Raw genomic sequence first — 24,926 nt, 5'->3', positions numbered from 1 at the left:
CTCTAATAAGTTACACATTTATTGTGGGTTTGTGTATGTGTGTGGTTGTATCTGTTACCAGTTTGGTCCTGGCAATATCTCATAAAGGTGTTAATTCCTCCCCGTTTTACAGATGAGGGGGTGGAGGTGCATCAGTAACTTGCCCACCTGCCCTCAGTCTCAGGGTAAGTGACATTTTAACTGACTAGTTTTCCTATATCCTGTGATTTTCCTCTTTCCCTCACTTCTGTCAAATTGGTATATTACTTCTAACATTTTAAAATAAATTCCCATGATGCAAAGACATGGTAAGTTGGCAAATGTGCATGGAGGGGCAGCTGGCTTCACTTTCAATTGTGTAAATCCTTTTGCTGTCATTTATAGTCTACACATGGATTCTAGTAGGGGATGAAATGTTCTCAAAATCTGAATCAACATGGTTGGCTTAAAGAGAAAGTGTAGCTGGTAATCACTGCTATGTTCTAAATATTTGTGTCCTTTCTTCTCTTTCTGTACATTCAACAAACAAAAAGTTCTTATATATTAGATAGTAACTTTTTGACCAAGTGACAATACATTTTACCAAAATGTAAATGCAAATTAATCCGAATCCTCCAGAGAACAAGTGCACGCCACGATTAAAGGACCTAGATGACTCCAGGGACTCTCTGGGAATGAGGACGGGGGAGCTTACGCAGCCCAGCATCCCCTGCTCTTCACGCCCTGCTGGGCACATCAACAAATGGCTGCTGAACTGAATTTCCCCAACTGCTGTGCAGCAGAACTAGCTCAGTCACAGGAACAGCAAGCAGGCAGGCTCATTACCTGTTTCCTCCGAAGAAAATGAACAAAATCATGGGCACAGCATGAACCAGCATCTGATCATAAGAATCAATTTTTCTTACCTCTCCAGATATGTTTACAACAAAACACAGGGATTGAGAAAAACTGACTGCTGACTTTTATTCTGTGCCTCCACTGGTGGTTTTAACTCTTGGCTGCTCAAGCCAGAGACTCGCTGGATACTACATTACATAATGGAGAACCAGAATGGTAATTTCTCTTTTGACTCTGACATGAGACAAACTCAGAGGCTTGCAAACCATCTGGCCTGCTCTGAGATTCAGGGATGCCACCAACTTTTAGGGACCTGATTATAAATGTAGGAATTTGAGGGGCTGCATGTACAGGGGGAAGGCCCTGGCTTTTAAATCTGGCAATGTCCCATGGGGTCTGGAGTAAAGTTACTTAACCTTTCTCAGTCCGTTTCCTCTGCAAAATGGCTATTAACATTCTGACCTCACAAGGTTGCTTGTAGATTGAAAGCTAAGATACCAGAGAATGCTTTGTAAAAGGTTCAGCAGATATTATGGTGTCATGATGTTTGTATGAAACAGGGATAGACAGGAGAGGAAGTTCTGAGTTTTTAATGTCTAACTCATTCTCCTCTAACTGCAATGCTGCTGTTATTTCAGTTCAACAAATATTTGGGTGCAGATCAAGGGAAACCATCAACAAAATGAAAAGGCAACCTCACAGAATGTGAGAATGTATTTATAAATCATGTATCTGATGAGGGGTTAATATTGACAAAATACAAAGAACTTGTATAACTCAAATTTTTTTTTTTTAAAATCTGGTTTAAAATGGGCAGAGCAACTACATAGACATTTTACCAAAAAGACATCCAAATGGTCAGCATGTACATGAAAAGTGTGGCCTGCCGCTAATCATACAGGAAATCAAAATGAAAATGAGGAGCCACCACACACTTGATGGGGTGGCTACTATCACAAAGACAGGAGGCTCCAAGTGGCAAAGAAAACCCTTATATTCTGTGGCCGGGATCGTAAATTGCTATAGCTACTATAAAGAAGAGCATGGAGGGGTCTCAAACAATTAAAAATAGAACTATCACAGGATCCAGCAGTTCCACTTCTGGGTATTTATACACAAGAAAGTAAATCACTATCTTGAAAAGATATCTGTGCCCCATGTTCATCGCACTATTACTTACAACTGCCAAGAGCTGTGGGAACATCCTAAATGCTTATACGGGGATGGATAAAGAAAACTTGGTGTCAATATATATATGTGTGTATATACAGGGAGTATTATCTAGCCATAAAAAGATGGAAGTCACACCAATTACGACAGCATGCTTGGAACCTGAGGAGGCTGTGAGCGGCAGTCCCTGACCACTGTGCCTACTGGTGATCCACAGACCTTTTCACAAACGTCCACTCAAGTCCTCTCTGTCCACTTCTAAATTGGTTCTCTGTCTTACTGCACACTGAGAATTCTTCATATAATCTAGACACAAGTCCCTTATTGGATACACGATTTGTAAATATTTTTCCCATTTATTGGATCTTTTCACTTCCTTGATTGTTTTCGGCACAAATTTTCATACAATCCCATTTATCTATTTTTTTCTTTTGTTGCTTGTGCTTTGGTGTCTAAGAAACCAGGGACTAACCCTGAGTCACTCTTTGAAGAAATTCATAGTTTTAGATCTTACATCCATAATTCATTCTGAGTTAATTTTGTGTATGGTGTGAGTTAGGAGCCTAATTTAATTTTTTTGCATGACTAAGGCAGTATTTCTAGAAGGTCGTCTTAATGTAGCATTCAAAACGCACCTCTAAAATATCTCCATGGCTGCAGAAAAGTGATGGTATTACACAAACATGTGGAGGAGCGTGAGATAATAATAAAGGCATGTGCATGGTGCTATAAATCTGAATCACTGTTTTCTTTTCCACACTTTAGAGCACACAAGGGCTGGGTAAAGGGAGGGTGAGGAGGCATCAGGTTTACATACTGATTCAGGAAGGAGCCACTATCATAATCATGCCTACAGTTGTTCTTTATTTACTAGTACCTCACACATGCCAGGCACCAATTATAAGCACTGGGGTACGGTGAGCAAAACAAGACACATGTCCCTGCCCCTGCCTTCCAGGCGTGTAACAAAGGCCCAGGACAAACCCACAAACAAAAATACTACAGTTATTTCAGAGGGTGGAAGTGGAAAACACGAACAGAGAAAGACAATGGGGAGCGGGAGGGGAGCTATCTGGGGGAAGAGGGTCCCAGCTGAGAACCAGGGAGGACACCTGCCACGACAGACCCTTTGTACAACAGAGGAACTGAGAGCCGGGATCCCAGAACCAGATCTCAGTGTGGTGCTTACAACCCAGGACAAGCCACTTAACTTCTCTGGACTTCAGAGTGCTCAAATGTAAACAAAAGCAGTAATAGCAACCAGTTTACACGTTTCAGGGTTGAAATAGGTCCACACATGCAGAACACTCAGAACGACACCTGACACAGTAGATAATCCTTAAATGTTGGAGTCACTGCTTAGTACTGTCTCTCCAGGAGTGTTTAATTCTCAGAAATCACCAGTGACTGCAGAGCATGAGGCGATCCAGCGGAAGCTGCAGTGAAAGCTAGAGCTGAGTGGGCAGACGTGTGTGGCACTCCTGCGATGGCCAGTCCCCAGATGCAGGTATCCAAGGGTGCTGCCTGCAGGGCTCAGGGTGTCTGGTCTGATGGTTGCAGGGTAAGCGCTGGCAGCTCTCACCCAGGGGAAAAGTTTTCTCCCTGGCGTTTACCAGGATCCAGAAATGCGACATTTGCTCATACCACAGGGTGCTGGTACCCATATCTAATTTATTTCTCTAAGAATCATTCAACTGGCAACTTCCTCACTGCTTTGTCTTATTCCTAGAAGTAGCTCGTTTGTGTGCAGACAATCTGGCATTGAAAGAAACTCATTCTCTCTCTCCTGAAAGCCTGAAGGTGTTTTCATTTCTTAAGGACCAATCATTTTTGTGAGTGCCAGCTACCAACGAGTTAAGATGCTGGGGGCTTTTACACATATGAACTTATTGTAAACCTCTTTTTGAGACAGTTTATTTCCATTTTACAGTTAAGAAAAATAGAGTTCAGGAAGGTTCAAGGCCCTCTGCAGAGTGGGCACGCTGTCTAGCCAGACTCTTGTCCACTCTGTTGTCTGTTACATCAAGCTGCTGTGTTAATAAAAGTGGAAACGTGCCTGACAGAGTAACAGCTGATATTATTGAGCATTTACTACATGACAGGCAGTGCTACCTGCTTTTCACGTATGATTTAATTTAATCTAAATACAATCCTCCTTTAGAGATGAAACAATAGTCACAAGGAGATAAGAAAGTTAATGGAGAGGAAGCGGGGATTTGAACCCAGGCAGTCAGAAGCCAAAGTCCTGGATTTTTTTTTTTTTTTTTAAATAGAGGCATGTTTTTTATTTATTTATTTTATTTGTTTGTTTTGTTTATACATGCACTGGGCACAGTCAGAAGCATGGGAGGGTGAGAGAATTCACCAGAGCCAGAGCAGGGAGCAGAGCAGGCAGAAGGACCAAAGCACACTGCTGAGGGGAGCAGCGGGCGGCAGGAGAGGTCTGCGTGCCATGTGGGATCCTCCTCCGGTGGCCGGGGAGCAGCCGGGGATCGAACCGGCGCCGCAGAGGCCGCGGGCAGCTTCGCAACCCAGCGCTCAACCGCTGCGCCACCGGGGAGGCCCCAAAGTCCTGGATTTTAAGCACTTCCCTAGTGCTGTATTCAGTGAATACCTTTTTTAAAAAATTATTTTTTAAAGTATTTTTAAAAATACAACACAGGATATTTGAGGAGTAAAGGGCTTAATGCTGATTATTCGCATGCGCTGTTCAAGTGCTTACTGGCTCGGATGCTCATCGTCACACTCCGCAAGAGCACTAAGCGCCCACTAGGAGCCACAGTGGGGTTCTACAGCCGAGTGCCAGGAATGGTGGCCTCTGCCTGGATGGCGAGCCTCTGGGTCCTCGGCTGTGGGTGCTCAGTTCAGATGCCACCGCCTAGAGAAGACTTCCTTGGTGACACTTTCTGCCCTATTCCAGGGCCACCATGTGCGAGCTCTTCAGCTGGCATGAAAACCCCACCAGAGCAGAGGCCTGCCTGATACATGCTTCCATTTCTTTGTCTGGTTTTCACATTTTATAAATGTTTTTACATTTTATAAATGTTTTTTACATTTTACATTTTATAAATGTAAAAACAAACAGGGCAGGGCAGGGGTCTGTTCTCTGTCATGTCACTGCTCACAGTTTCTTCAGTCACCCCAAGCTGCAGCCCTGGGCATGTCTCCATCACCCTGGGCGGGGGGCACGGGGTAGCTGCAGGGCGTGCCCTGGTGAGGATGATGGCATACTTGGTGCAGAGGCTGCAGAGAGGTCGGAGATGCAGGCACCACAGCATCCCGATGGTGAAGGATGCATCCTTGACCCAGGCATTCCTGAGGAAGGTGACCAGTCTTGTGGCCATCTTGGTCTTGGCAGCTGTGACCACACACGCCTCCTTCATTGCCTTTGTGTCCAGGCTAGAAGACTTTAGCAATGATTTCGTGAATAAAGAACACTTTCCTCTGTTCTCAGTCTCTCTCCCTCCTGCACATTGCTGGCAAAATAACTTCCACAGCAACCTTAGGTCATCTCAGTGCCCAGGACTCCTTGATGTGGCCAGATCGTCAGCTGTCCTCTCTTCTGACTTGGCATCAAATAATGCACCCCACGCCCTGCCTCCCCGATCTGGTCTAACCTCTTCTCCAAAACTCCAGAGATCGTGAAGTTACAAGTGTGGATGAAAATTTTAGCTCCACCGGCTACTGATCTATCAGGCTAGTGATCAGAGACAGGGCTTGTTTTCCCATCCATAAAACGGGGCGACAAGAGCACCCCAATCAAAGGGTTGTCATGAGGATAAAAGTAGTTATCCCACCAAAAGAAATGAGAGCTGCTGCCAGTGCGCAATAATAAATGTGATTTGCGCCGCCATGAGCCCTGGGCTAGGCGCCTCCATCTACTCTTCTTCCCCAGACAAGCCCTGTGCTTTCATGTCCCCTGCTGTTTTTCAAGTCCCCCCATGACTCATGATGATGGGTGTTTATTAACGTGAAGTTCCTTGGAGTAGAAATTTTATCTCCAATTCTTTGTAAGGTGTGGGATATTTGATAAATATACAGGATCATTACCCAAAATAAGCCATTTTAATACTCTGTACTTACATAACAAAGTTCAAGGTGACCCTTTAAAATTCACTTGGTTTTGCTTCTCTGTTTACTTAAATGCTGACTTCTAAGAATAAATGAAGGATCAGGACGCGTTCTCCTCCCCAATTTTGCAGGCTCTCATCTTCCACCTACTCCTTTCTCACCATCATTTACAACAATATTGCCATAAATACTGACCCCAGGGCAGTCAAAGTCATCCTTAAATACTATATAAAACTCAGGGGGTTATTATTACTACAGTATTACTGACAGATCTTGTCTCTGCCAGTAATTACTGGCAGGAACTTGTCCAATAACGCAGACACTTTTCTTTCCCCTCTCCCACCAGTCCCTTTCCAGGGAGAAATGATGAACTTTACAGGTCAGGGGGCAACATATTCTCTCTTGTAAATGTCAAAGTTGTAAATAAAAATGAGAACGGTGGATAAGCTGAAATCTGGAACAGTCTGAGGGTTTGGGAGGCTACAGTGGCTTGCCAAAGGGACAGTACCCCATTGACTCCAGGACACTGGGTTCTTGGAAGCTGGGGAAAGGCAGGAGGAAAAGCTCTCCTTTCTACAGCCTGGGGCAGGCCTTGTACTAGGAGAGCCCATCCTTCTATTCTCTAGATTCTAGTCCAGCTCCATCACATTACAGACTAAGTAACCATCAATTATACTGTGTCCTGGCTTAGGAACAACCCTTACAGATGATGTTGTTTCAAAGGGAAAATGTTCCCAGTTCTAGACAATTGGCATATAGAAGATTTTCTAGAAATGTCTCAGTTGTGAGCTTGGGACAGCATGGAGCTAGAATCAGTTCTTTTTGGAGAGGACAGGCCAAGTATACTATGTCCTAGGTAGTTTGCAGTGAAAAGTCAACCTCACTGAGATGAGTAATACAGGATACTTGGCCAAATTCTCTGATCCAAATTTGGGTTAAGCAATAAATAATAAAATGGCAAGAAAACAAGAGGCGACTAGATGAGAAATGGGAGACACCGGAGGAGTGCAGAGCCAGACACGCAAGGCCCAGACCCCGGCTGGGAAGCAGCAGCTCACGTTCTTGAACAGTCTGGCTCCCACAGCCCAGAACGCTCCTGAAGGCTCCCTGACCTGAGCTCAGAGAGCGCCACCGCAGGGCCCCCCAACTGTCAGTGGTAAACACAGCCTGCCCTAGCCTACTTATTCTCTCCTCCCACTACTCTGCAGTTACCCTGTGGCTTCATTATGGCTTGTCTCTCCCAAAGGGGCATGGACTAAGGAAGGAGTTTCAGTCATATCCTGATGGACCTGAGCACAAGGCAGCACACAAGGGCATACAACACGTGTCTGCTGAACAAACAGGGTTGCTGTGTGAGGATTCAATGGTGGGATAAATGGGTCACTTATTCAATGAGGATTCAGTGGTGGGATAAGTGGGTCACTTATCTCTCTTCCTACCTCTCTACACACCTACATGTCTACCTACTCATCAGCCTACCTACCAACCTGTGTGTGTCTGATGCAGCCCTTAAGAAACATTAAATGAAGCAAGACAAGATGACGGCACTGTTCTGAGTCAGCAAGTATTTGCTGAACAACTTGAACACGTCTCAGAGCACAGAAAAACTAGGAGGACAAAACACGGCCTGTTCAGGAGGCATAGCAAGGATCACTATAGATGGCCACAGGCTAAGTACCCATTTAAGAGAGTCTGCAAATGGGTGAAAACAATTAGGTTATTGATAAAATTCTCAAGTCGAAGTTTAGAATATACAGAAAACTAGAACCCACTTAGCCCTCTGCTGACATGGGTTACATGGGGAGAAATGGAGGTGGGAGTGGGGTGGGCAAAATAGAGGACCCTCTGCATCTCCGCCCACAAAGGTGCCCTTTGTGAGATGAATGGGGAAGAAAGCTTTCCCCTAATATGGAGAAGAGGTGGAGCTGGAAAATCACCATTCTGAGCCATCTCAGGAAGGACTGGTGTGAGCAGAAGCAGTGGAAGCTCAGCCTGAGGGGAAAGCCTGCTTATGGAGCTGGGAGCAGACTTTGCTGGTCTGTAGACTTCAAAACTGTGACTGTCTTGTGAGACCAAGAAAGGGACAGGAAGCATTCCAGACTAGAAGATGAAAGAGACAGCTAAGTAGAGGGTGTGACCCTTGCTTGGGTCACACACTTGAGGGGGAATACTACAAAGGACATACTTGGACAACTGACAATGTTTGGAGTTATGGACTGTTAATTCCATAAATATACTACTTACCTGGACGGCATATCCCAAATTGACAATTGCACCATGGTTATGCAAGTCCTTGTTAGGAAACACACTGAAGTATCTAGCTGAAGGGGACACATGTAAATCTACTCTTGAATAGTTCAGGAAAAAATACCTCACACAGGTGATTATGTACTAGAGAACAGCTGGGAAGGGCATCAGCATCACCTAGGAACTTGCTAGAAATACAGATTCTTGGGTCCTTCCCCAGGCCCCTAAGCCAGCTGTCTGGGGCGGGGGGGCGGGGAGCAGTTGTGTGTTCTAACATGTCTCCCTGGGATGCTGGAAAAATACAACACTGCTATGGAGTGATAAATGTGTTGAAAGCTTAAAACTGTTAAGGCTGGGAAAGGGAAGGTGGGGGAATTTTTTGTATTATTAAAGGAACTTTCCTGTAAGCTTGAAGTGGTTTCAAAACACAAATGAATGACAAAAAGATTCCCCTGGGGTGCTCTAGGTAGAGATGCAGAGAGGAGACCAGAGGCAGGTCCTGGGGTTCTCGCAGTACCTACACCGGGCTTACAGGTGGAGAAGCCTCAACACTCTACGCAGAGCCCAGCGCGGGAGGCTGGCAAGGTGCTGGGACAGGTTGCCATCCTGCAGGAAATGTGGATACCCATGACTCACCTGAGTAGGAGAGCCCAGCGATCTCTAGAAAGAGGTCTTCTTCGGAAAAGCTTTCAGGGAGCATGAGGAAGGCAGCGGTCACAGCGCTTTTCAGATTTCTATCAAGGGCTGACCTCAGCATGATGTTCTCGTTCATGGCTAGGATTTTCACCTGACAAAAGCAGAACCTCAGATGAAAAACCCCAGAAGTGGAGCACTGCTCAAGGTAAGGACTTGCACACGTACTGGGACTGTCCCTAGCTCTGGGAATACTAGGCCAACAGACACACAGTCACTCTAGCAGGCAACCCCAGAGCTTCCTATTTTATGCTCAAGTCAGAGAAACCACACCACAGAAGAAAATACACATACACAAATCTGCTTCTCTCACATGAGGAAACTCACTAGAGGATTTTGGTAAAAGGTCAAAAAGTTCAATAAAAACATGTAATAACACCCACATCTCCTGCACACATGGGGGAGACCCAGCAGAAATGGGTCACTCTGAAAGTCACCACAGGCTTTATAAGTCAGAATAAATGGTATAACTATCCCTTGGTATTTTAAAATTTTATCATCTCATTGTTCTTCATAAATTTCCTGATGCGCAAGTGGCGTAAGTACTTTAAGGAAAGTACTTTTCTAAGGAAAGAAGTACTTGCCTCTGTTCTTGTCCACACATAACCTGAGGACAGTCTATTTGGAGCTGATTTTGAACTTGGCTAAGAAAGAAGTGAAAATGAGTTGCTATATAGAGAGCATGGGCTTGGGGGAGGGTCTGGGCTCAACCTGGGTATTTACTAATTGCATGAATTTGGGCAGCTTACCTGTTTAAACTTAAGTCTTCAATCTACAAAATGGGGATAATACATGTGCATCAGTGACATTTGGGCAGCTTACCTGTTTAAACTTAAGTCTTCAATCTACAAAATGGGGATAATACATGTGCATCAGTGACAAAGACCGCACAAAATAATAAATGAAAAGTGTGTCATGTACTAGTGAACGCCTTGGTCAATAAAAATATTTCTCATTTGACTTTCCCCCAATCCATTAAAATATGTGCAGAGATTCTTGGTTTCAAAGAAGAACATGTTCAAGTCCCAGCTCCATCTTTTACTGGCTCTGTGACAGTGGGCATATGGTTTGGTGAGATGCTCCCTGTGGATGCTCAGCAGAAGGGAGCCCCTTGCCTGTCCTTCTGGGTGCACAACATGAGTTTCTCTGGGCCGGTGGGTCTCACCATTAAGGACATCAGAACTGCCTGGAGGGCTAACTGACACACATACTATTAAGGCCCACCCCCCAAGTTTGTGGACGAGGCCTGAATGCACCTTTCTACAAGGCTGCCAGGAACATGGATGCTTTTGATCAGGGACATTTCAAGAACCATGCCACGTCCACAGCAGCCCGATCACTCTTGGGCGTAGTCGAGCCCATATACACACCTGCCATTGTCTTTATACCATCATGATGCTTCTGATTTTCTAAACAAAGAAAAGGTCTAGAAGTCCCTAATGAGGACTGCCATAAATCTGGGATGTATAAACCATTTAGCACTGTGACCAAATGTTCTTCCTATTTTAAAAAACACAGCCTAAGTTGTCTTTATTTGTTAAATAGAGGTAACCTCTCACAAAATTAAGATGGCACATAAAAGACACATACTATGCAAAACACCAAATTAAAATTTTATTAGAAAGCAAGGAAAGAGGACAGTGCTATTCATCCCAAAGTCGTTTCTTTATTTTTAAGATGAATTATAAAAAGCAGTATTATAAAACAACTATTTTATTAATCAGGCTTAAGAAGCTAAATTCTATCTTTAACTCTTCTCCCTACCTTTTTTCTAAGGGAAAACAGATGAACATTCATAAAAGTCTGCAGAGGATTTTGTAACATGCACACCGTGCGTATGGCTTAGGCAAACCACTTGACTCAACACTGCCACCTCCTCCCTTGTAATTACAAGGACTTAATAGCGCTCAATTAAGCCTCTCAGTGCCTGGGTGAGTTCGCTATCACTGCGATCATCTGTAGAAAGTAAGTCCAAAAGCAGCCAGGAGCAAGACAGGCCCACGGTAGCATGACTCAGCTGCAAAAATCAGGGTAACACCCTATTCTTGGCAAGTCCAGCTCTCGGTATTTTGAACTATGCTCAAGCATTCAGTTAGGGACCTGTTCTGGTGAACTTCTTACCTTGAAATGTGATTAAGACAAATTTTAAGATCCTATAGAACTTCTGCTTGTTCCTTGAGTAACTTTCCCAAACCTTGTGCCCCATAAGGACTCATGAACCTAGGAGGGCCACCTCCATCACACTGATGGGGAAACTGAGGCCCAGAGGGTTGAATGATCTCCCCATCAGAGGTGGTGGCCTGGACCAGGCCCCTATTTCCATAACCCATGAAGCCTCTTCACTTCACAGTTCCCACTCTTTATCCTCATCACCAGCTCCTGGCCAATAATCCTTCACCCTCTGGTTTTTTGGCAACTTTTACAGAAACTCAATGGAATTAGAAGCTACTTTAAGCTAACAAATCAAACAGGCAAAGGCAGGCCACAGTAAGTCTGGGGAAATTTTCCTATGCAACGATTACCCCTTGTTCTCCAAGAAAGTTATTCTAGTTAAGTGGTGAAAAAGCAATAGTTTGCTATTCAAGAGAGTAAAGAAAATAAAAAGTATCCTTACTCAAAGAAAAATGTCAGAAGACTGTACTGTGCTGATCTGGTTCTCCAGTGTAGGGTGACCTAGGAACTTGTCTCAGCAGCACTGCTATTTGCTGTTCAGAGTGAAAAGCCAGTGAACTCCTGGGACACTGCCAGGGAGGCCTGGGAAAAAAAGAAAGTCCTCAGATTTGTGAATAGCTGTTTGTATCTGACGGGGGTGCCCCGACCTGAACCGCGCAGAGAGCACTCACACTTCTGCCAGGGAGAAAGTCTTTACTGCAGAGGAAGGGGGCAATGCTTGGAGGGGCTTTCAAAAGCCCAACTCAGAGATTTGTGGGTACCTTTCAAGATAGGAAAAAAGGGAAAGTCACATGTGAGCTCCTCCATAATACAGTCACATGGAGACAGGACTTGAATTGCAAAGAGTGGCTGGATCGGCACAAAGAACACAGCACGAACAGAGTCCAAAAACTCGCTACGAACCACATGCCACTTTCCAGAGAAGTTGCCTATTCCAAATGGCTGGAAAGGAGAATTTCTGTAAATGGTCGCTGCCTGGGGACGAAGAAGGAGCAGTGAACATTTGAGTTGGATGAGACCTTGTCCGTTATCTACCTGCTGGGCTGTGGGCTCTGCCAGAACTAGCAGTGTGGTGTCTTTTTATTCCTTTGGCGTACACAGAGAAGAAACTTCATTGTCTTTTGAATAAGTAAATGAATGAAAGGCTCAATCTTTGCATTTCAAAGGCTAGAGGCCCAAAGATTTGCTCACAGCTGGGTAGAGCCAAGACTAGTAAGTCAAGTTTTCCGACTCTATGTTAAGGATCTTTTATACTGCTGGTATTTTTCTATGCACAAAAAGAAAATCAATAAAGCCACACTATAGTGATGGCTAAAACTGTGAATAGACTAAAAACCACTGAATTGTACACTTTAAATGGTTGAATTGTAATGTGTGTGAACTGTCTCTATAAAGCTGTTACAAAGCTTTATTATAAGCAAATAAAAGAGAAAATACACTGCAATACATTCAAATCCTCTCAGTAAGGGAGCAAAAATATTGTTGTAGGTCAGTGTGAATACCTAAAACCTTCAGGCAAATTATCTATATAGTAAAAGCAAAATGCAAAAGCACAAGAAAATTAGGGAAATGACTACTAATATTGAGAGTGGTTGTTCTGAATTAAAAAAAGATTAGCCACAAGGTCCTATCAAATACTTCAAGTTTTATGGCTCTTTTCTTGGAATAATGAGTTGGTATAAGACTAAGAACCTTAAGATTGTACTAATTTTTAAAAAATGGGCTGATTAAGCTAATGGTAAAGTATGAAGTTTAGTTACTCACCAGAATTGTCCATCTTTTAAAGCAAGGTACTCCTTTACATTTCTTTTTAAAAATGATTATTAATAAACTTTATTTTTCAGAGCAGTTTTAGATTTACAGCAAAAGTGCACGGACAGCACAGAATGCTCCCATGTAACCCTCTGTATGTCTTTTAAAGACTTAAGTTGCAAGTGATTGGAAAGTCTCTTTTATTTGCAAGGTATTATCTGAAAGGTAATTTAAAGGTAATTTAAATTATCTGAAAGGTAATTTCAGAGCTCTAGACAATATAATTTAATATAATTCCTTCCTTTAAAACACATAAAAACAAAGAATTCACACCTCTCAAAATTCTTTCTTAAGGTATTTATTCTTTTTTTTGGTCCAAAATGGTACCAACCCTTTCTTTTCATTTGATTCATTCAAATTTGACTGATATCTGCTGCCACCTAGAGGTAAAAATAGTCTGCTTAAAGATAGGGCTGAGAATTCTCTGGTTAATGATTGGTACCCATGAAGAAACTGGGGCAGGAGTAGGTGGGAGAGTTACTTTCCCCATTTATGACTTTCAATTTGGTTTTTACAGGTATAATGTTCAACCCTTCCAAGTAAATTTCAAGGCATCCTAGTCTTTTTGTGCTAGAAGTTTACAAGCCTGAGGGACAGTCATGTATCAGTAACACTTTCTTCTTCCAAGTTGTCTGAAAAATGAAGTTTTACATGTTATGAGTGCAGCTGCTACTGCTTGTCTTAAATTGCTGTTTTTATTTTATTAGGATATAAGACACTCAGATGAATCTGAGGTCATTTTCAGAGCTTAAATTCTACAATAATGGCGTTTTGGTTTTCTAAAGCCCATTAAAAATTTTTTTTTGAAATATCCCAAGCATAATGCATGTACAGAAAATAATATATTTTCACACCCAGTATTCTCATTTTATCTAAAAATAAATCTGAGATAAGCAAGAACAGAGAGAAGAGATAGATTATTTCTTGGGTGTCTCCTAAGCGCATGTAAAGCTGAGCACTTCTCCAGGGCCTGCTGAGGTGGGTGTCACCAGCCTCATCCACAGAGATGCCCCCAGGCTTCAGTCACTGGTGCAGGTCACACAGGTGGCAGGGTCAGAACTGGGAGCCAAACCCTGGGTCCACTGACTCTGAGCCACCTGTGCACCTCTCGGCACTCCAATCTGCTTCTACCTTTCAACACCTCCAGGAAGCAGGCAGGGCAGTGCTGTTATCCTGTTGTAAAGGTCAATTACCTAAGGTCCAGAAAGGTAAAATAAACTGCTCAATTCTATATCAACAGCTACTAAGTGGCAGGAGTGAACAAAACCTAAGGCTTCTAATTCTATGTTTATTATTCTTTCCCTCAAACTACAAATTTTGGTTGGGGGGGGGAACTTAGAAAATGAGTATTTACTAATTTTGAATTTCATTTAGTTACCTTTCTAGCTATCCAGTCTAGAAATGAGAAATCCATATACAGAGCTTTGAAATCACTACAGTAAAGCCTATTATCTCTGGGCTTCAAAAAACATGTGTTTAGTGAGGTAAAAGTCACACACAGGAAAGCCACAGGCCTGTGGGCTCAATCTGACATGTTTACACGTGTACACTGTGTAACTACCGCCCAGGTCAGGTGTTTCTAGGTGTTTTTAACAAGCAACACCATAAAATTCAAGTCCAGGAAATTCAAGCCCAGGTACAAGGCAAAATGGCACCGACTGCCCACCTAGCCTGACAGGTTTTCATGGCACAACCCCACAACCCCAAGGGCCAAGGTGGGGTAAAATCTCTGAATTTCTGTGTAGTTTTCTATTTAGGCTCTCAAAGGAAACACCTGAAAACAACCCATGTACCTCCCTTACAAGGCCCAAGACCCTCTGGCAGCACAAAGAAAAATTTTTCTTGCTGTGAAATTTAGCAAATGTGATGGTGTCACATGGCTCTTAAACTGTGAAGACCCTTTGCCAGAAAACAGACTACATATCTGCAAAAAAGGAGAAATGTGGTAACTGGAAACATAGCTCGGATGTTACCCACACTCAAAAAGCTCAAGTTCTCTCCCACTTTCCCCCATTTTCTGTCTGTTACAGCCAGGAGATGCCACCCTGGAGCCTTCTCAGCAGTGTCCCAGACCAGGGGGGAGGGGGGAAACAGGATGTCACCAATGGCCCGAGTAGGCTGATGCAGTGATCCTATTCCCTCTGGAACAATTGCCTGGTGATCTATCGAAAAACTACTTGCTGGGTGCTGGCAGTGTACCAGGTGCTGCCCAGGCTCGCCGGGTACCACCAAGGACACGTTGGAGTGCCCACGCACTGACGTTGTTCTCAAAGGAAAGGTGGTCTGGCTGGTGCTGACTGAAGCTCTGCTGGGGTGTGGGCACCCCCTCTGCCATCCTGCCTCCGCCCCAGGAGATCACCTCTCAGCCTGATCCACTCAGACAATGGAAAAACTTCTAAAGTAGGGCAGGGGGAGTGTGGGTAACATCCGAGCTATGTTCAGCCATGTGTTTTGTAGGGAGTAAAAGAGCCTGAAACTCCCTCCTATTTCCTCAAGTTCCATCCCAGTGCAATCACAAAGGTTAAAGTGAGGTCAGGTTCAGAGAGGAGAGGCATGCTTGAAGACCCTCACTCACCGGTTTCTGGAGCCGGCCAGCAATATATAAGTTATTCCAGTTGAGGAGATCTTCAATCAAAAGACTAGTACTAATTACCCCATATTTGATAAGCTGGAAAAGAAAAGAAATGGGCCAGTTAAAGGGCAAAGTACCAAAGAGTTGCTTCTGCAAATATAAAACATAAGGAAATAGATTAAATTTCTGTCCTTGATTTCCAAAGTTGCTCAAAATGCATACCTTGTAAAAACACATCTCCCCCCATATACTTCCAGAGGATTAGTGCCCATGACTGCTTTGTGAGGGGACGTGACCACTATTTTAATTCAGGTTCTTGAGATGTAAGAGGCCATGGCCCTTATAGGCCATTAGCACTAATCCTCAGCGAATAGAAATTAGACACTGGTCTTTGCCACAGACAGTCTGAGAAGGGAGGGTGGGCAGCTCCTCAGTTGAAGAATGAGAACCTTGCTCTTAGAGAGAACAAGTGACCTTCCTTCGTGCCCAAGGTGGCATCACCAGTGGCAGAGTGCAAAGCAAGTCCCCCTGAATTTCAGCCTGGACTTCCAGGATTTCTCTCATCACAGAATACAAAAATTTTCTTTACTGAAAAGTCTTCAGGAATATTTTACTGAAAAGTCTTCAGGAACAAGGTAGCTTTCTCTCTCTCTCTCCCTTTTTTTTTAGCTTTCTCTCTTATTGTTGATTATCTCAAACACTTTTTTTTTTTTTACAGTGAGATTCCCCCAAATAAAACCTTTCTATCAGAGCTGAACACATGGCATTGTGGGCAAGCTCATTTCAACCGTAATATGTGCAAACCCCGAGGCTGCTGTCCCAGGCTGCAAAATTCCATTTGTATCAACAAATACCTTCAGACAGTCTGTGCTGAACTCCAGTTTCCAAATAGCCTTCTCCAGCTGCAAATAGCTAAAAAGTAGCTGAAGAATTTCAATTAAAAAGCACGGTCCCTGTGGCATATAATTATGTCCAAACATTGGGCTACTGGAGCTTGTAATATTGTTTGAAAAGGACTAATTAGAGATAGGCTCAACCTAACATTAATTATGGGGAAAGAAGAAAGCTATGTGTTTGGCATGAAGACATGGCTGAGGGAGGCCGTGCTGCAGAGCCTTCTACCCCATATGGGCCAGTCTTGTAGAAGCCCCTCATGCTGCAGGTACAGAACAGCCAGGAGGTGCTAGAAACAGCACTGGCCTGGAAGGCGGGGGCATGTCACTAACTAGCTGCATGACCTCATGGGCCTCATTTCTACCATCTGAACTCCCGTTTCCTCATCCGCAAAGTGCTGGTGGAGCAGGCTGGACCTCAACCAGAAAAGTAAATATATGGCCCCCAAATTACACAGACACAACACATCTATCGCACACCCATTCCTGCTGTGTCTGAAGAGGTCATCAAAATCCTTCTCAAGTCAGGACTCCAAGTCCTGCCCTTCAAGGAATGGCGCTCTGGCCAGCAGCATCAACATCACCTAGGAGCTTGTAAAACATGTAGCATCTCTGGCTCCATCCCAGACCAACTAGATCAGAACTGCATTTCAACAAGGCGTTCTATGGACTTATCTGCATATCAGTTTGGCTGCTCTCAGCCACTAGCAGCACCAAGCAGATGTGCCACAGCTGGTGGACATGTGGTCCTAGTCCAGTTAATCTCTAGGAGGCATATGTCTTAGTTGTCTGGTGGTGCTCTTCGGTTGGGCTCCTGCCTAGATCACAGTGGCCCTCTTAGAGATTGGGCCCTCGGTCTGAGAGTTTGGCAGGGTGCCTGCTGTCAGACATACTTCCGCTGGGGTGCATGCATCTTACTTGCTCAGCAACACTGCCCTACCACTTGGTACCACCTGCTCCCAACTCCCTAAGACATCCTCTTCACTTCCAACTTCTCCCGCAAGTGTCAGTACAGGCAGGTAAGATTCCTCTCCCCCTCAATCCTGAATGGGTCTGTCCATTCCTCCCACTGAACACACCAGTGGTTCTTAAAGTATGCTTTTCAGACCAGCAGCAGCACCTGCAACCTTGCTAGAAATGCAGATCTTTGCTGCTTAGACAGTCGATCTTAAAATTTCTCATCACAGCAGAAGAAGATTTGTAACTGGTAGTGATAGATGTGAACTAAATGTACTATAATAACCATCTTGCAATAGTTCATCCAATCATTAAGGTGTACACCTAATTACATGGCAATCAGAGCTAAATTTAAAAAATGAAAGTCCCTCAGCCCCATCCCAGACCTACTGAGTCAGAAACTCTAGGATGGGTTGGGGTGGAGGAGGACAGCAACCTATGTGTCCGGCAGGCATTCCAGGGGGGTTACCAACATTTGATAACCACTAAAGGAGCCACATCTGACCACCTTTAACCAACAGGAGTGTGAATATTTCCTGACTGCAAGAACACACGTTTAGCTGTTTTTCTAGTAACAGAGGTTCTGAGCCACCCGACTTAAGACAAAGGCCCAAAGTCACTTACCTTACCATCACACATGATCAGTGGGTTGTAGTAAACTCCAGCACCATAGTTATTCTGGACAGTTGTGATCATCTTAGGCCCCAACACTTTTAGGAAAGAGTAATGGCTCCAATTTTTCTGCAAGTTCTTTGAATGCCATGCAACAGGGTCATCCACCGAGAACACAAAGTCCAACATGAGGCCCTGCGACGTAAAGAGAGTAGCTTTAGCTCTAAATCCCAGAAAGACACCCACATAGAGGAGAAAGCTGGGGCGTCCTACGCTGCTTTGATGAACAGAAGATCTGGTTTTGCCATCAGAAATTCAAGTCTCTGGAGTTGAACTGAGCTTTGTTTTCATCAATACAAAAAATAACAGTAAATACTTATTTAACAGGTGCCAGTCTTCTTCAAAACACTTTCCAGAGGGTATGTACAGTAAAATGGCTTAGCCTACAAGGCAGGGATCCTTATTACTTCAATTTTATAGGAAAAAGAACAGAGTAAGTTTCTAGCCCAAAGACACTAGTGACAGACGCAAGCAATCTGGTTTCCAAGTTCTGTGGCTCAACCTTTGCATAACACCAGCTTTCAGCTAAATGTACTTTACTTTTCATCCAGGTCCAGCAACACCAGATGGGTAACCTCTATAAAGTATCATGGAAAGGGAGGTAAGTTATTTTAACTCTCACCCACTCACTGGCTGCTCCCTGAGCACCTACGAGAACTGGGTGCTGGGACAGAGGTAAGGAGCCCAGGGTACATTGGGGTAATAGGTAAATTTCACTCAGTGGACTTTAGGAGTGTAAAGACACCAACTTCACTCAGTGGGGTCAGGAGAACAGAAAGGAGAAAATTCCCCATGAAATTACTTTCTTCAAGATTCTGATAAATTTGTGTCTCGAAAAATGTTTAAGAGTTAATTAGGCAGGCTGGATGGAAGCATGAGAAGCTCCAGAAGGGGCAGTTCCCTCAGAGGAGAATGCTTCTGTGGATATGGGCAGCAGGTGCTGCATTTCCTTTGAGTGGCTGCATTAGAACACGGGTGGGGGCGTGGTGGGAGATGAGACAGAGGCTGCCTGGCTGCCATGCTAAGAAACGTTCCTGCCTAAGAGCTCCTTGAGGGGAGGAACAACCGAGAGCAGGGACATCTCACAAGAGTATAGTTGCAAGATTCCAGGTGGGAAATGCTCACTGCAGGCACTAAAGATAGACCCCGATTTCAGAGGCTTAGGTGTCAGACTCCAGACTGACTTGTTAACCTGTAGGGAATCAGGATGAGGGAAAGGGCAGGGGAGGGGGGCCCTTTTCCTGGAGGCAATTCCAGTTTTGGAAACAAGAGGTGGCTCTGGAACCAGGCCTGCTGCGTGTCCCGCCACGTGCTCTGCACACCACTGGTGACAACTGAACATTGGCGGGAGGAGGGCGGGCATGTCTTTTCAAAACGTGTCATTAACCCCTTAACAGCTAACACACCTTAATGCACGCCAGAGAGCAGCCTGCGGTCACCCATCACCTGTGACTCCTCCTGGGAGCCGGCCCCTGCCCTTGGCTGGCCAGGGCGCCGCGCGCGCGGAGCGGCAGGCGGCCCCGGGGCCCGGCGAGGCGGGGGGACCTCGCGGGCAGGCCGGGCGCGGGCGGGGCCGGCCCGGGGGCCGCGGGGAGGGCCGGTCTCACCTTCTGGCCTGAACTGGGCCCCGCCTGGCGGTACACCCCCGAGCCGTAGGCGAAAGCCAGGCTCAGCTCCTCGGGGAAGTGGGACAGGATCTTGCGGAGGGCCACCCCCGAGGTCTGCAGCGCCATGGGGCTGGCGCGGGGGCCGCGGCGGGGCGCGGCGGGCCCGGCGGGAGCGTGCTGGGGGCCGGGGGGCTGCAGGGACCGGCCGGCCTCCGCGGCGCGGGGCGCAGGGTCGGGGGCGGCGGTCGCGCCGGCGGAGCCGTCACCGCAGGCCGCGCCCCCCGCACGCAGGAGCGCGTCAAGGCGCGAGAGAAAGCGCCCTCCAGGCAACGAGGGGCAGCGCGGGCTGCTCAGCGCCCCCTGGCGGCGGGAGGAGCGCGTTGCAAGCTGCCGCCTGGCCCGGGCTGGAGTAGAAGGGACTTGGAAGAGGGGCGCAGCTGCCTTTGAGCCTGAAGAATTTTTTTGTGCTCGCCACAACCCACACTTTTTAAAAAATATATTTTATTTTATATCATTCTTACATCATTTTTCATTTTTGCACAATGTATGCATTTTCATTTTGGTTATATTCCCCATACAATTGCGCCCCCCCCCCTTATTTTGACCCTTACCTTTCCTCTCCCTGCCCGCCCCCCACAGTGTGTCTCTGGTTTATAATTGCTTGTTGGTTTTGGTTTTTTTCTTTATTATAGTTAGTCTTTTTCCTGGTCCCTTATTTAGGTTTTCTAAATTCCTGCTGTGAATGAGACCATCCGGTATTTTTCTTTTTCTTTCTGGCTTATTTCGCTGAGCATGATCCCTTCCAGCTCCATCCATGTTGCTGCAAATTGCATGAGTTTATCTTTTTTTTTTTTTTTCTCCTTATCAGTAAAAGCTTTATTTTTTATTTTAAAAAATATTTTATTTTATATAATTCTTACATCATTTTTCATTTTTGCACAATGTATGCATTTTCATTTTGGCTATATTCCCCATACAATTGCACCCCCCTTATTTTGACCCTAATCCTTCCTCTCCCCGCCCACCGCCCCCAGTGTGTCTCTGGTTTATAGTTGCTTGTTGATTTTGGTTTTTACTTTGTATTTATTAGTCTTTTTCCTGGTCCCTTATTTAGGTTTTCTAAATTCCTGCTATGGGTGAGACCATCTGGTTATTTTCTTTTACTTTCTGACTTATTTTGCTGAGCATGATCCTTTCCAGCTCCATCCATGTTGCTGCAAACTGCATGTGTTTATCTTTTTTGATTGCTGAGTAATATTCCATTGTGTATATGTACCACATCTTCTTGATCCAGTCATTTATTTTTGGGCATTTTGGTTGTTTCCATAGCTTAGGTATTGTAAATAGTGCTGCTACAAACATAGGGGTGCAGGTGCCCTTTGGAATTAATGTTTCTGTGTCCTTTGGGTAAATACCTAGGAGTGGAATTGCTGGATCATATGGAAGCTCTATCTTTAGCAGGTTGAGGAATCTCCACACAGCTTTCTATAGTGATTGGACCATTTTGCACTCCCACCAGCAGTGCAGGAGAGTTCCTTTTTCTCCACACCCTCGCCAATATTTGTTGTTGCTAGCTTTTTTAATGTGTGCCATTCTCACTGGTGAGAGATGGTAGCTTATTGTAGTTTTGATTTGCATTTCCCTGATTACAAGTGATGTTGAACATTTTTTCATATGTCTGTTGTCCATTTGCATTTCCTCTTTGGAAAAGTTTCTTTTTAGCTTATCTGCCCATTTTTTGACTGGATTATTTTCTTTGTTTTTGTTGCGTCTCATGAGCACTTTGTAGATTTTTGCGATCAGTCCTTTATCATTAATACAACTCACACTTTATTATTTTTTTAAAGATTTATTTATTTATTTATACAAGCACTGGGTACAGTCAGAAGCGCGGGAGGGTGAGAGAATTCACCAGAGCCAGAGCAGAGAGCAGAACAGGCAGACTGTTGAAATACACTGCTGAGGGGAGCAGCAGGCGGCAGGAGAGATCTGCACGCCATGTGGGACCCTCGCCCAGTGGCTGGGGATTGAACCGGCTCTGCACAGGCTGCCGACAGCTTCGCAACCCAGCACTCAACCGCTGTGCCACCGGAGAGGCCCACAACCCACACTTTAATAAGTGACTCTAAGATGTATCGCAGATGTGTAATGGACACCTCTTGGGAGGTGTCTCTCCCCTCAGTTTTTCCTCCCCCCAAGGATTTAATGATTCACACCTGAGGGACAAGTCAGTGGCATTTTTTCACGACATTGTACAGGTGTCATCTCCATTCAGCTCCAAAACTGCAGAAGATGTGAAAGGTTAGAAACAAAAAAATTAACATCTCCCAGAGACGATCAGTTGAGATTGGACTGATTTCTTCCATGAAAGTTCCTTTCAAATCTGATGACAGGAAAGTGGTGGAGTTACACCGATGTCCTCTGATATTTGTGTTTCATTTGAAGCCTCTTTGCTTTCTAGTGATTCTGGCTCTCAAAGGCGCATTTAATGCAGTTTGGGAGACCAGGAGACCCAGAGTGAGGGCTCATCTATGTGGAAATGGTGACGATTGATCAAGATCACAGGACCTTTGGGATGTAGTTTGGTTTCTAGGGTGGACATTTTCAGGAAATTTCAGACACTTTTCCTCTTCCCCGACCTACACTGCCTCTCAAAAATGGAAAGCAGAAGCTGTTGCCTCCATTTTATAGATGAGGAAGACAAGGTTTAGAGAGACAAAGCCATAGCTTAGGATCCTACCAGCCTGTGGAAAAATGGAGTTGAAACCCAGGTCTGGTTCCACATCCTGCCATTCTACTCTTTCTTAGAAGGGTTTTGAGCTAGGACTTAAGTGTGAACCTGGGTTGAAGTGGGCAAAGAAGAGGTGGAGAGACCACTTAAGAAGCTGTTACCATAGTGTCACAGAGCTAAAGACTGATTCAATTTGAACAATGATTATTTGAATTCAAACTCTGGGCCTGGTGCTGAGGTGGGTGCTAAAGATCCAAGACAACCAGATCAGGGGATGCCCTGAAGGAGCTCAGGGGCAACAGAGGAAACAGACAACCAAACCAGAATAAAATGCTTAGGGTGAAGCTGGGGACCCAGGGCCTGGCAGGGCCTCTGGCGGGGAATGTTTATCAGTTCTGGGTGTTTGGGGACAGACCAGGTAGTATACGAGCCTTGAAGGATGGGCTGGACTGAGATAGATGAGAGATATTCTACCAATTGATAAGATAGGGTGACAATAAAAATAGGTGACATGTATCAGTTTATTGTTCTCAAGTCCTTTTCAATACATACTTCTTTCCATCATCCCCAAATCCCCATGAGGCAGGTTCTTTAAGATTCATGATTATTTTTAAAGATTTATTTTTATTTATTTATGCATACAAGAACTGGAGTATAGGCCAGAGGTGTGGGGGCTGAGAGGATTCAGAGACAGAGTGGGTTGCAGAACAGGTGGATCTACTGAAATACACTGCTGAGGGGAGCAGCGGGGAGACAGGAGTGGTCTGCTGAGCTATGTGAGTTAACTCCCTGGCCTGGGATCAAACTGATGCCACAGTAGCTGGCAATAGTTTGATAGCACTGAGATTTAACCCCTGTACCACCAGGGAGGCCTGATTTATAATCATTTTTCATATGAAGAAACAGAAGAAAAGGAGGAGCAGATTTTCCAAATCATATAGGCAAATGGTGAAATTTCAAACTCCAAAGGCCAAGGTCTTGGCCTGGATTTGAGACCCTTCTAAGATGGGTATGACGTGAGAGAGGAAAAGAGGGAGCCAGCTGCGTCAGTGCCATCGTCCGAGGTTGAGGAGCGGTGTGGCAGGAGCCCAGGGGACAATCAGACCAGAGGAAGGGCAGCGGGAGGGAGTCACAGCGCAGGCTAGTCCCCTATGTGAGCACAAGCAATCATTTTGGTTCATTCTGTCACCCTTGCCCCAATTGCCAAATCTGAAACGCACCCACTGCAGAATTACACTGAAACCTTTCACCTAACAGTGATTAAGTCTCCACTGGAAGTGTTTCTTTTTCTTCCTTCTTTTCTTGAGGAAATTATTCAACTTCATTTTGTTTTGCTCCCTCTCTGTAAAAGTAATCCAGGCTTGCAAAAAATGTAAACATTACAAAAGTGCATATATATACTATCCCCCAGAGAAAGCTAATGGTAGTCTTTGAAACATATCCCTCCAGTTTTCTATGAAGATATTGACATTAAAAACATTTTTTTTTTAAGATTTATTTTTCTTTATTCATACAAGCACTGGGTACAGTCAGAAGCGCGGGAGGGTGAGAGAATTCACCAGAGCCAGAGTGGGGAGCAGAGCAGGCAGACTGAAGTACACTGCTGAGGGGAGCAGCAGGAGGCAGGAGAGGTTTGCGTGCCATGTGGGACCCTCGCCCGGCGGCCGGGGATTGAACCGGCGCTGCAGAGGCTGCGGGCAGCTTCGCAACCCAGCGCTCAACCGCTGCGCCACCGGGGAGGCCCTAAAAACATTTTTAAATAGATCACATGATATATAGTATTTTGCAACTTACTTTGTTCACTTACCTTTGCTCACATATTTGGGTAATCTTTCAGGGTTAGGATTAAGAGATCTATTTCATTCCATTTAATAGCCACACATTTTTCTAAGCTATGGATGTACCATATTTAAACATTTTGTACCATATTTAAACATTTTCATATTGATGGATAGCAACGATCTCCCTTAGCATTATCACCTGATGCTGTAGTGAACATTCTTATAAATAGACGTTTGCATCTGTGCCCGAGTATTACCATGAAGCATCATCCTAGGAACAGGCTATCAGCAATGTCAGCAGTTGCCGATGCCTCTGCAGAAGAGTGTACCAACTCACACATCCTCCGACAGGGCCTGGCCCTTGATGCAAATAAAGATTCTGCAATGTTCCTCCATTTTTCCTCCCTTACAGGCATTCACACCTAATTATCAGTAATTTTCATTTTCATAAACACTTTCAGATAATGCAGAACCACCAGCTGGAAAGTTCCATCACCTTCCTACATGTGCTTTGCTTCTCCCCAGAAAGAGGCGGAGGCAATGTAGCAGAGAACACATTTGTATTCTTCAGCAGAAATCTCCCTGCTCCTAGCAATTCATCCGTTCCTTTTTAAATTACCATGCCTTGCTAAGTTAGAAGCTATTAAAAAAGCCCCAGTGTTCCATATAATCGCTTTAGGGTTCTGTTGGAACTCTCATACCAATGAAATAAAAACGTTGAGAGTAATTTTA

General features: G+C 44.7%; 1 protein-coding gene across 2 annotated transcripts in view; it reads right to left on the bottom strand.

Moving 5' to 3' along the window:
* TAMM41 (TAM41 mitochondrial translocator assembly and maintenance homolog) overlaps positions 1-19,808 on the bottom strand; it is a gene marked incomplete at both ends in the record, with an annotated part of 30,353 nt that extends 10,545 nt beyond the window's left edge. For both annotated transcript variants that reach the window (XM_084247699.1, XM_084247700.1), the window contains 4 exons: positions 8,941-9,091; positions 15,557-15,649; positions 18,028-18,210; positions 19,683-19,808. In XM_084247699.1, coding sequence (XP_084103825.1) covers positions 8,941-9,091; positions 15,557-15,649; positions 18,028-18,210; positions 19,683-19,808 — 553 coding nt within the window. The remainder of the gene's footprint in view (positions 1-8,940; positions 9,092-15,556; positions 15,650-18,027; positions 18,211-19,682) is intronic.
* Positions 19,809-24,926: the final 5,118 nt, after the last annotated feature.

Source organism: Talpa europaea (genome assembly GCF_964194135.1).
Source record: "Talpa europaea genome assembly, chromosome: 11".
In the NCBI taxonomy this organism is placed as follows: domain Eukaryota; kingdom Metazoa; phylum Chordata; class Mammalia; order Eulipotyphla; family Talpidae; genus Talpa; species Talpa europaea.
Note: the sequence above shows the minus strand (reverse complement) of the source record. Positions and strands in the feature narration are given on the sequence as shown.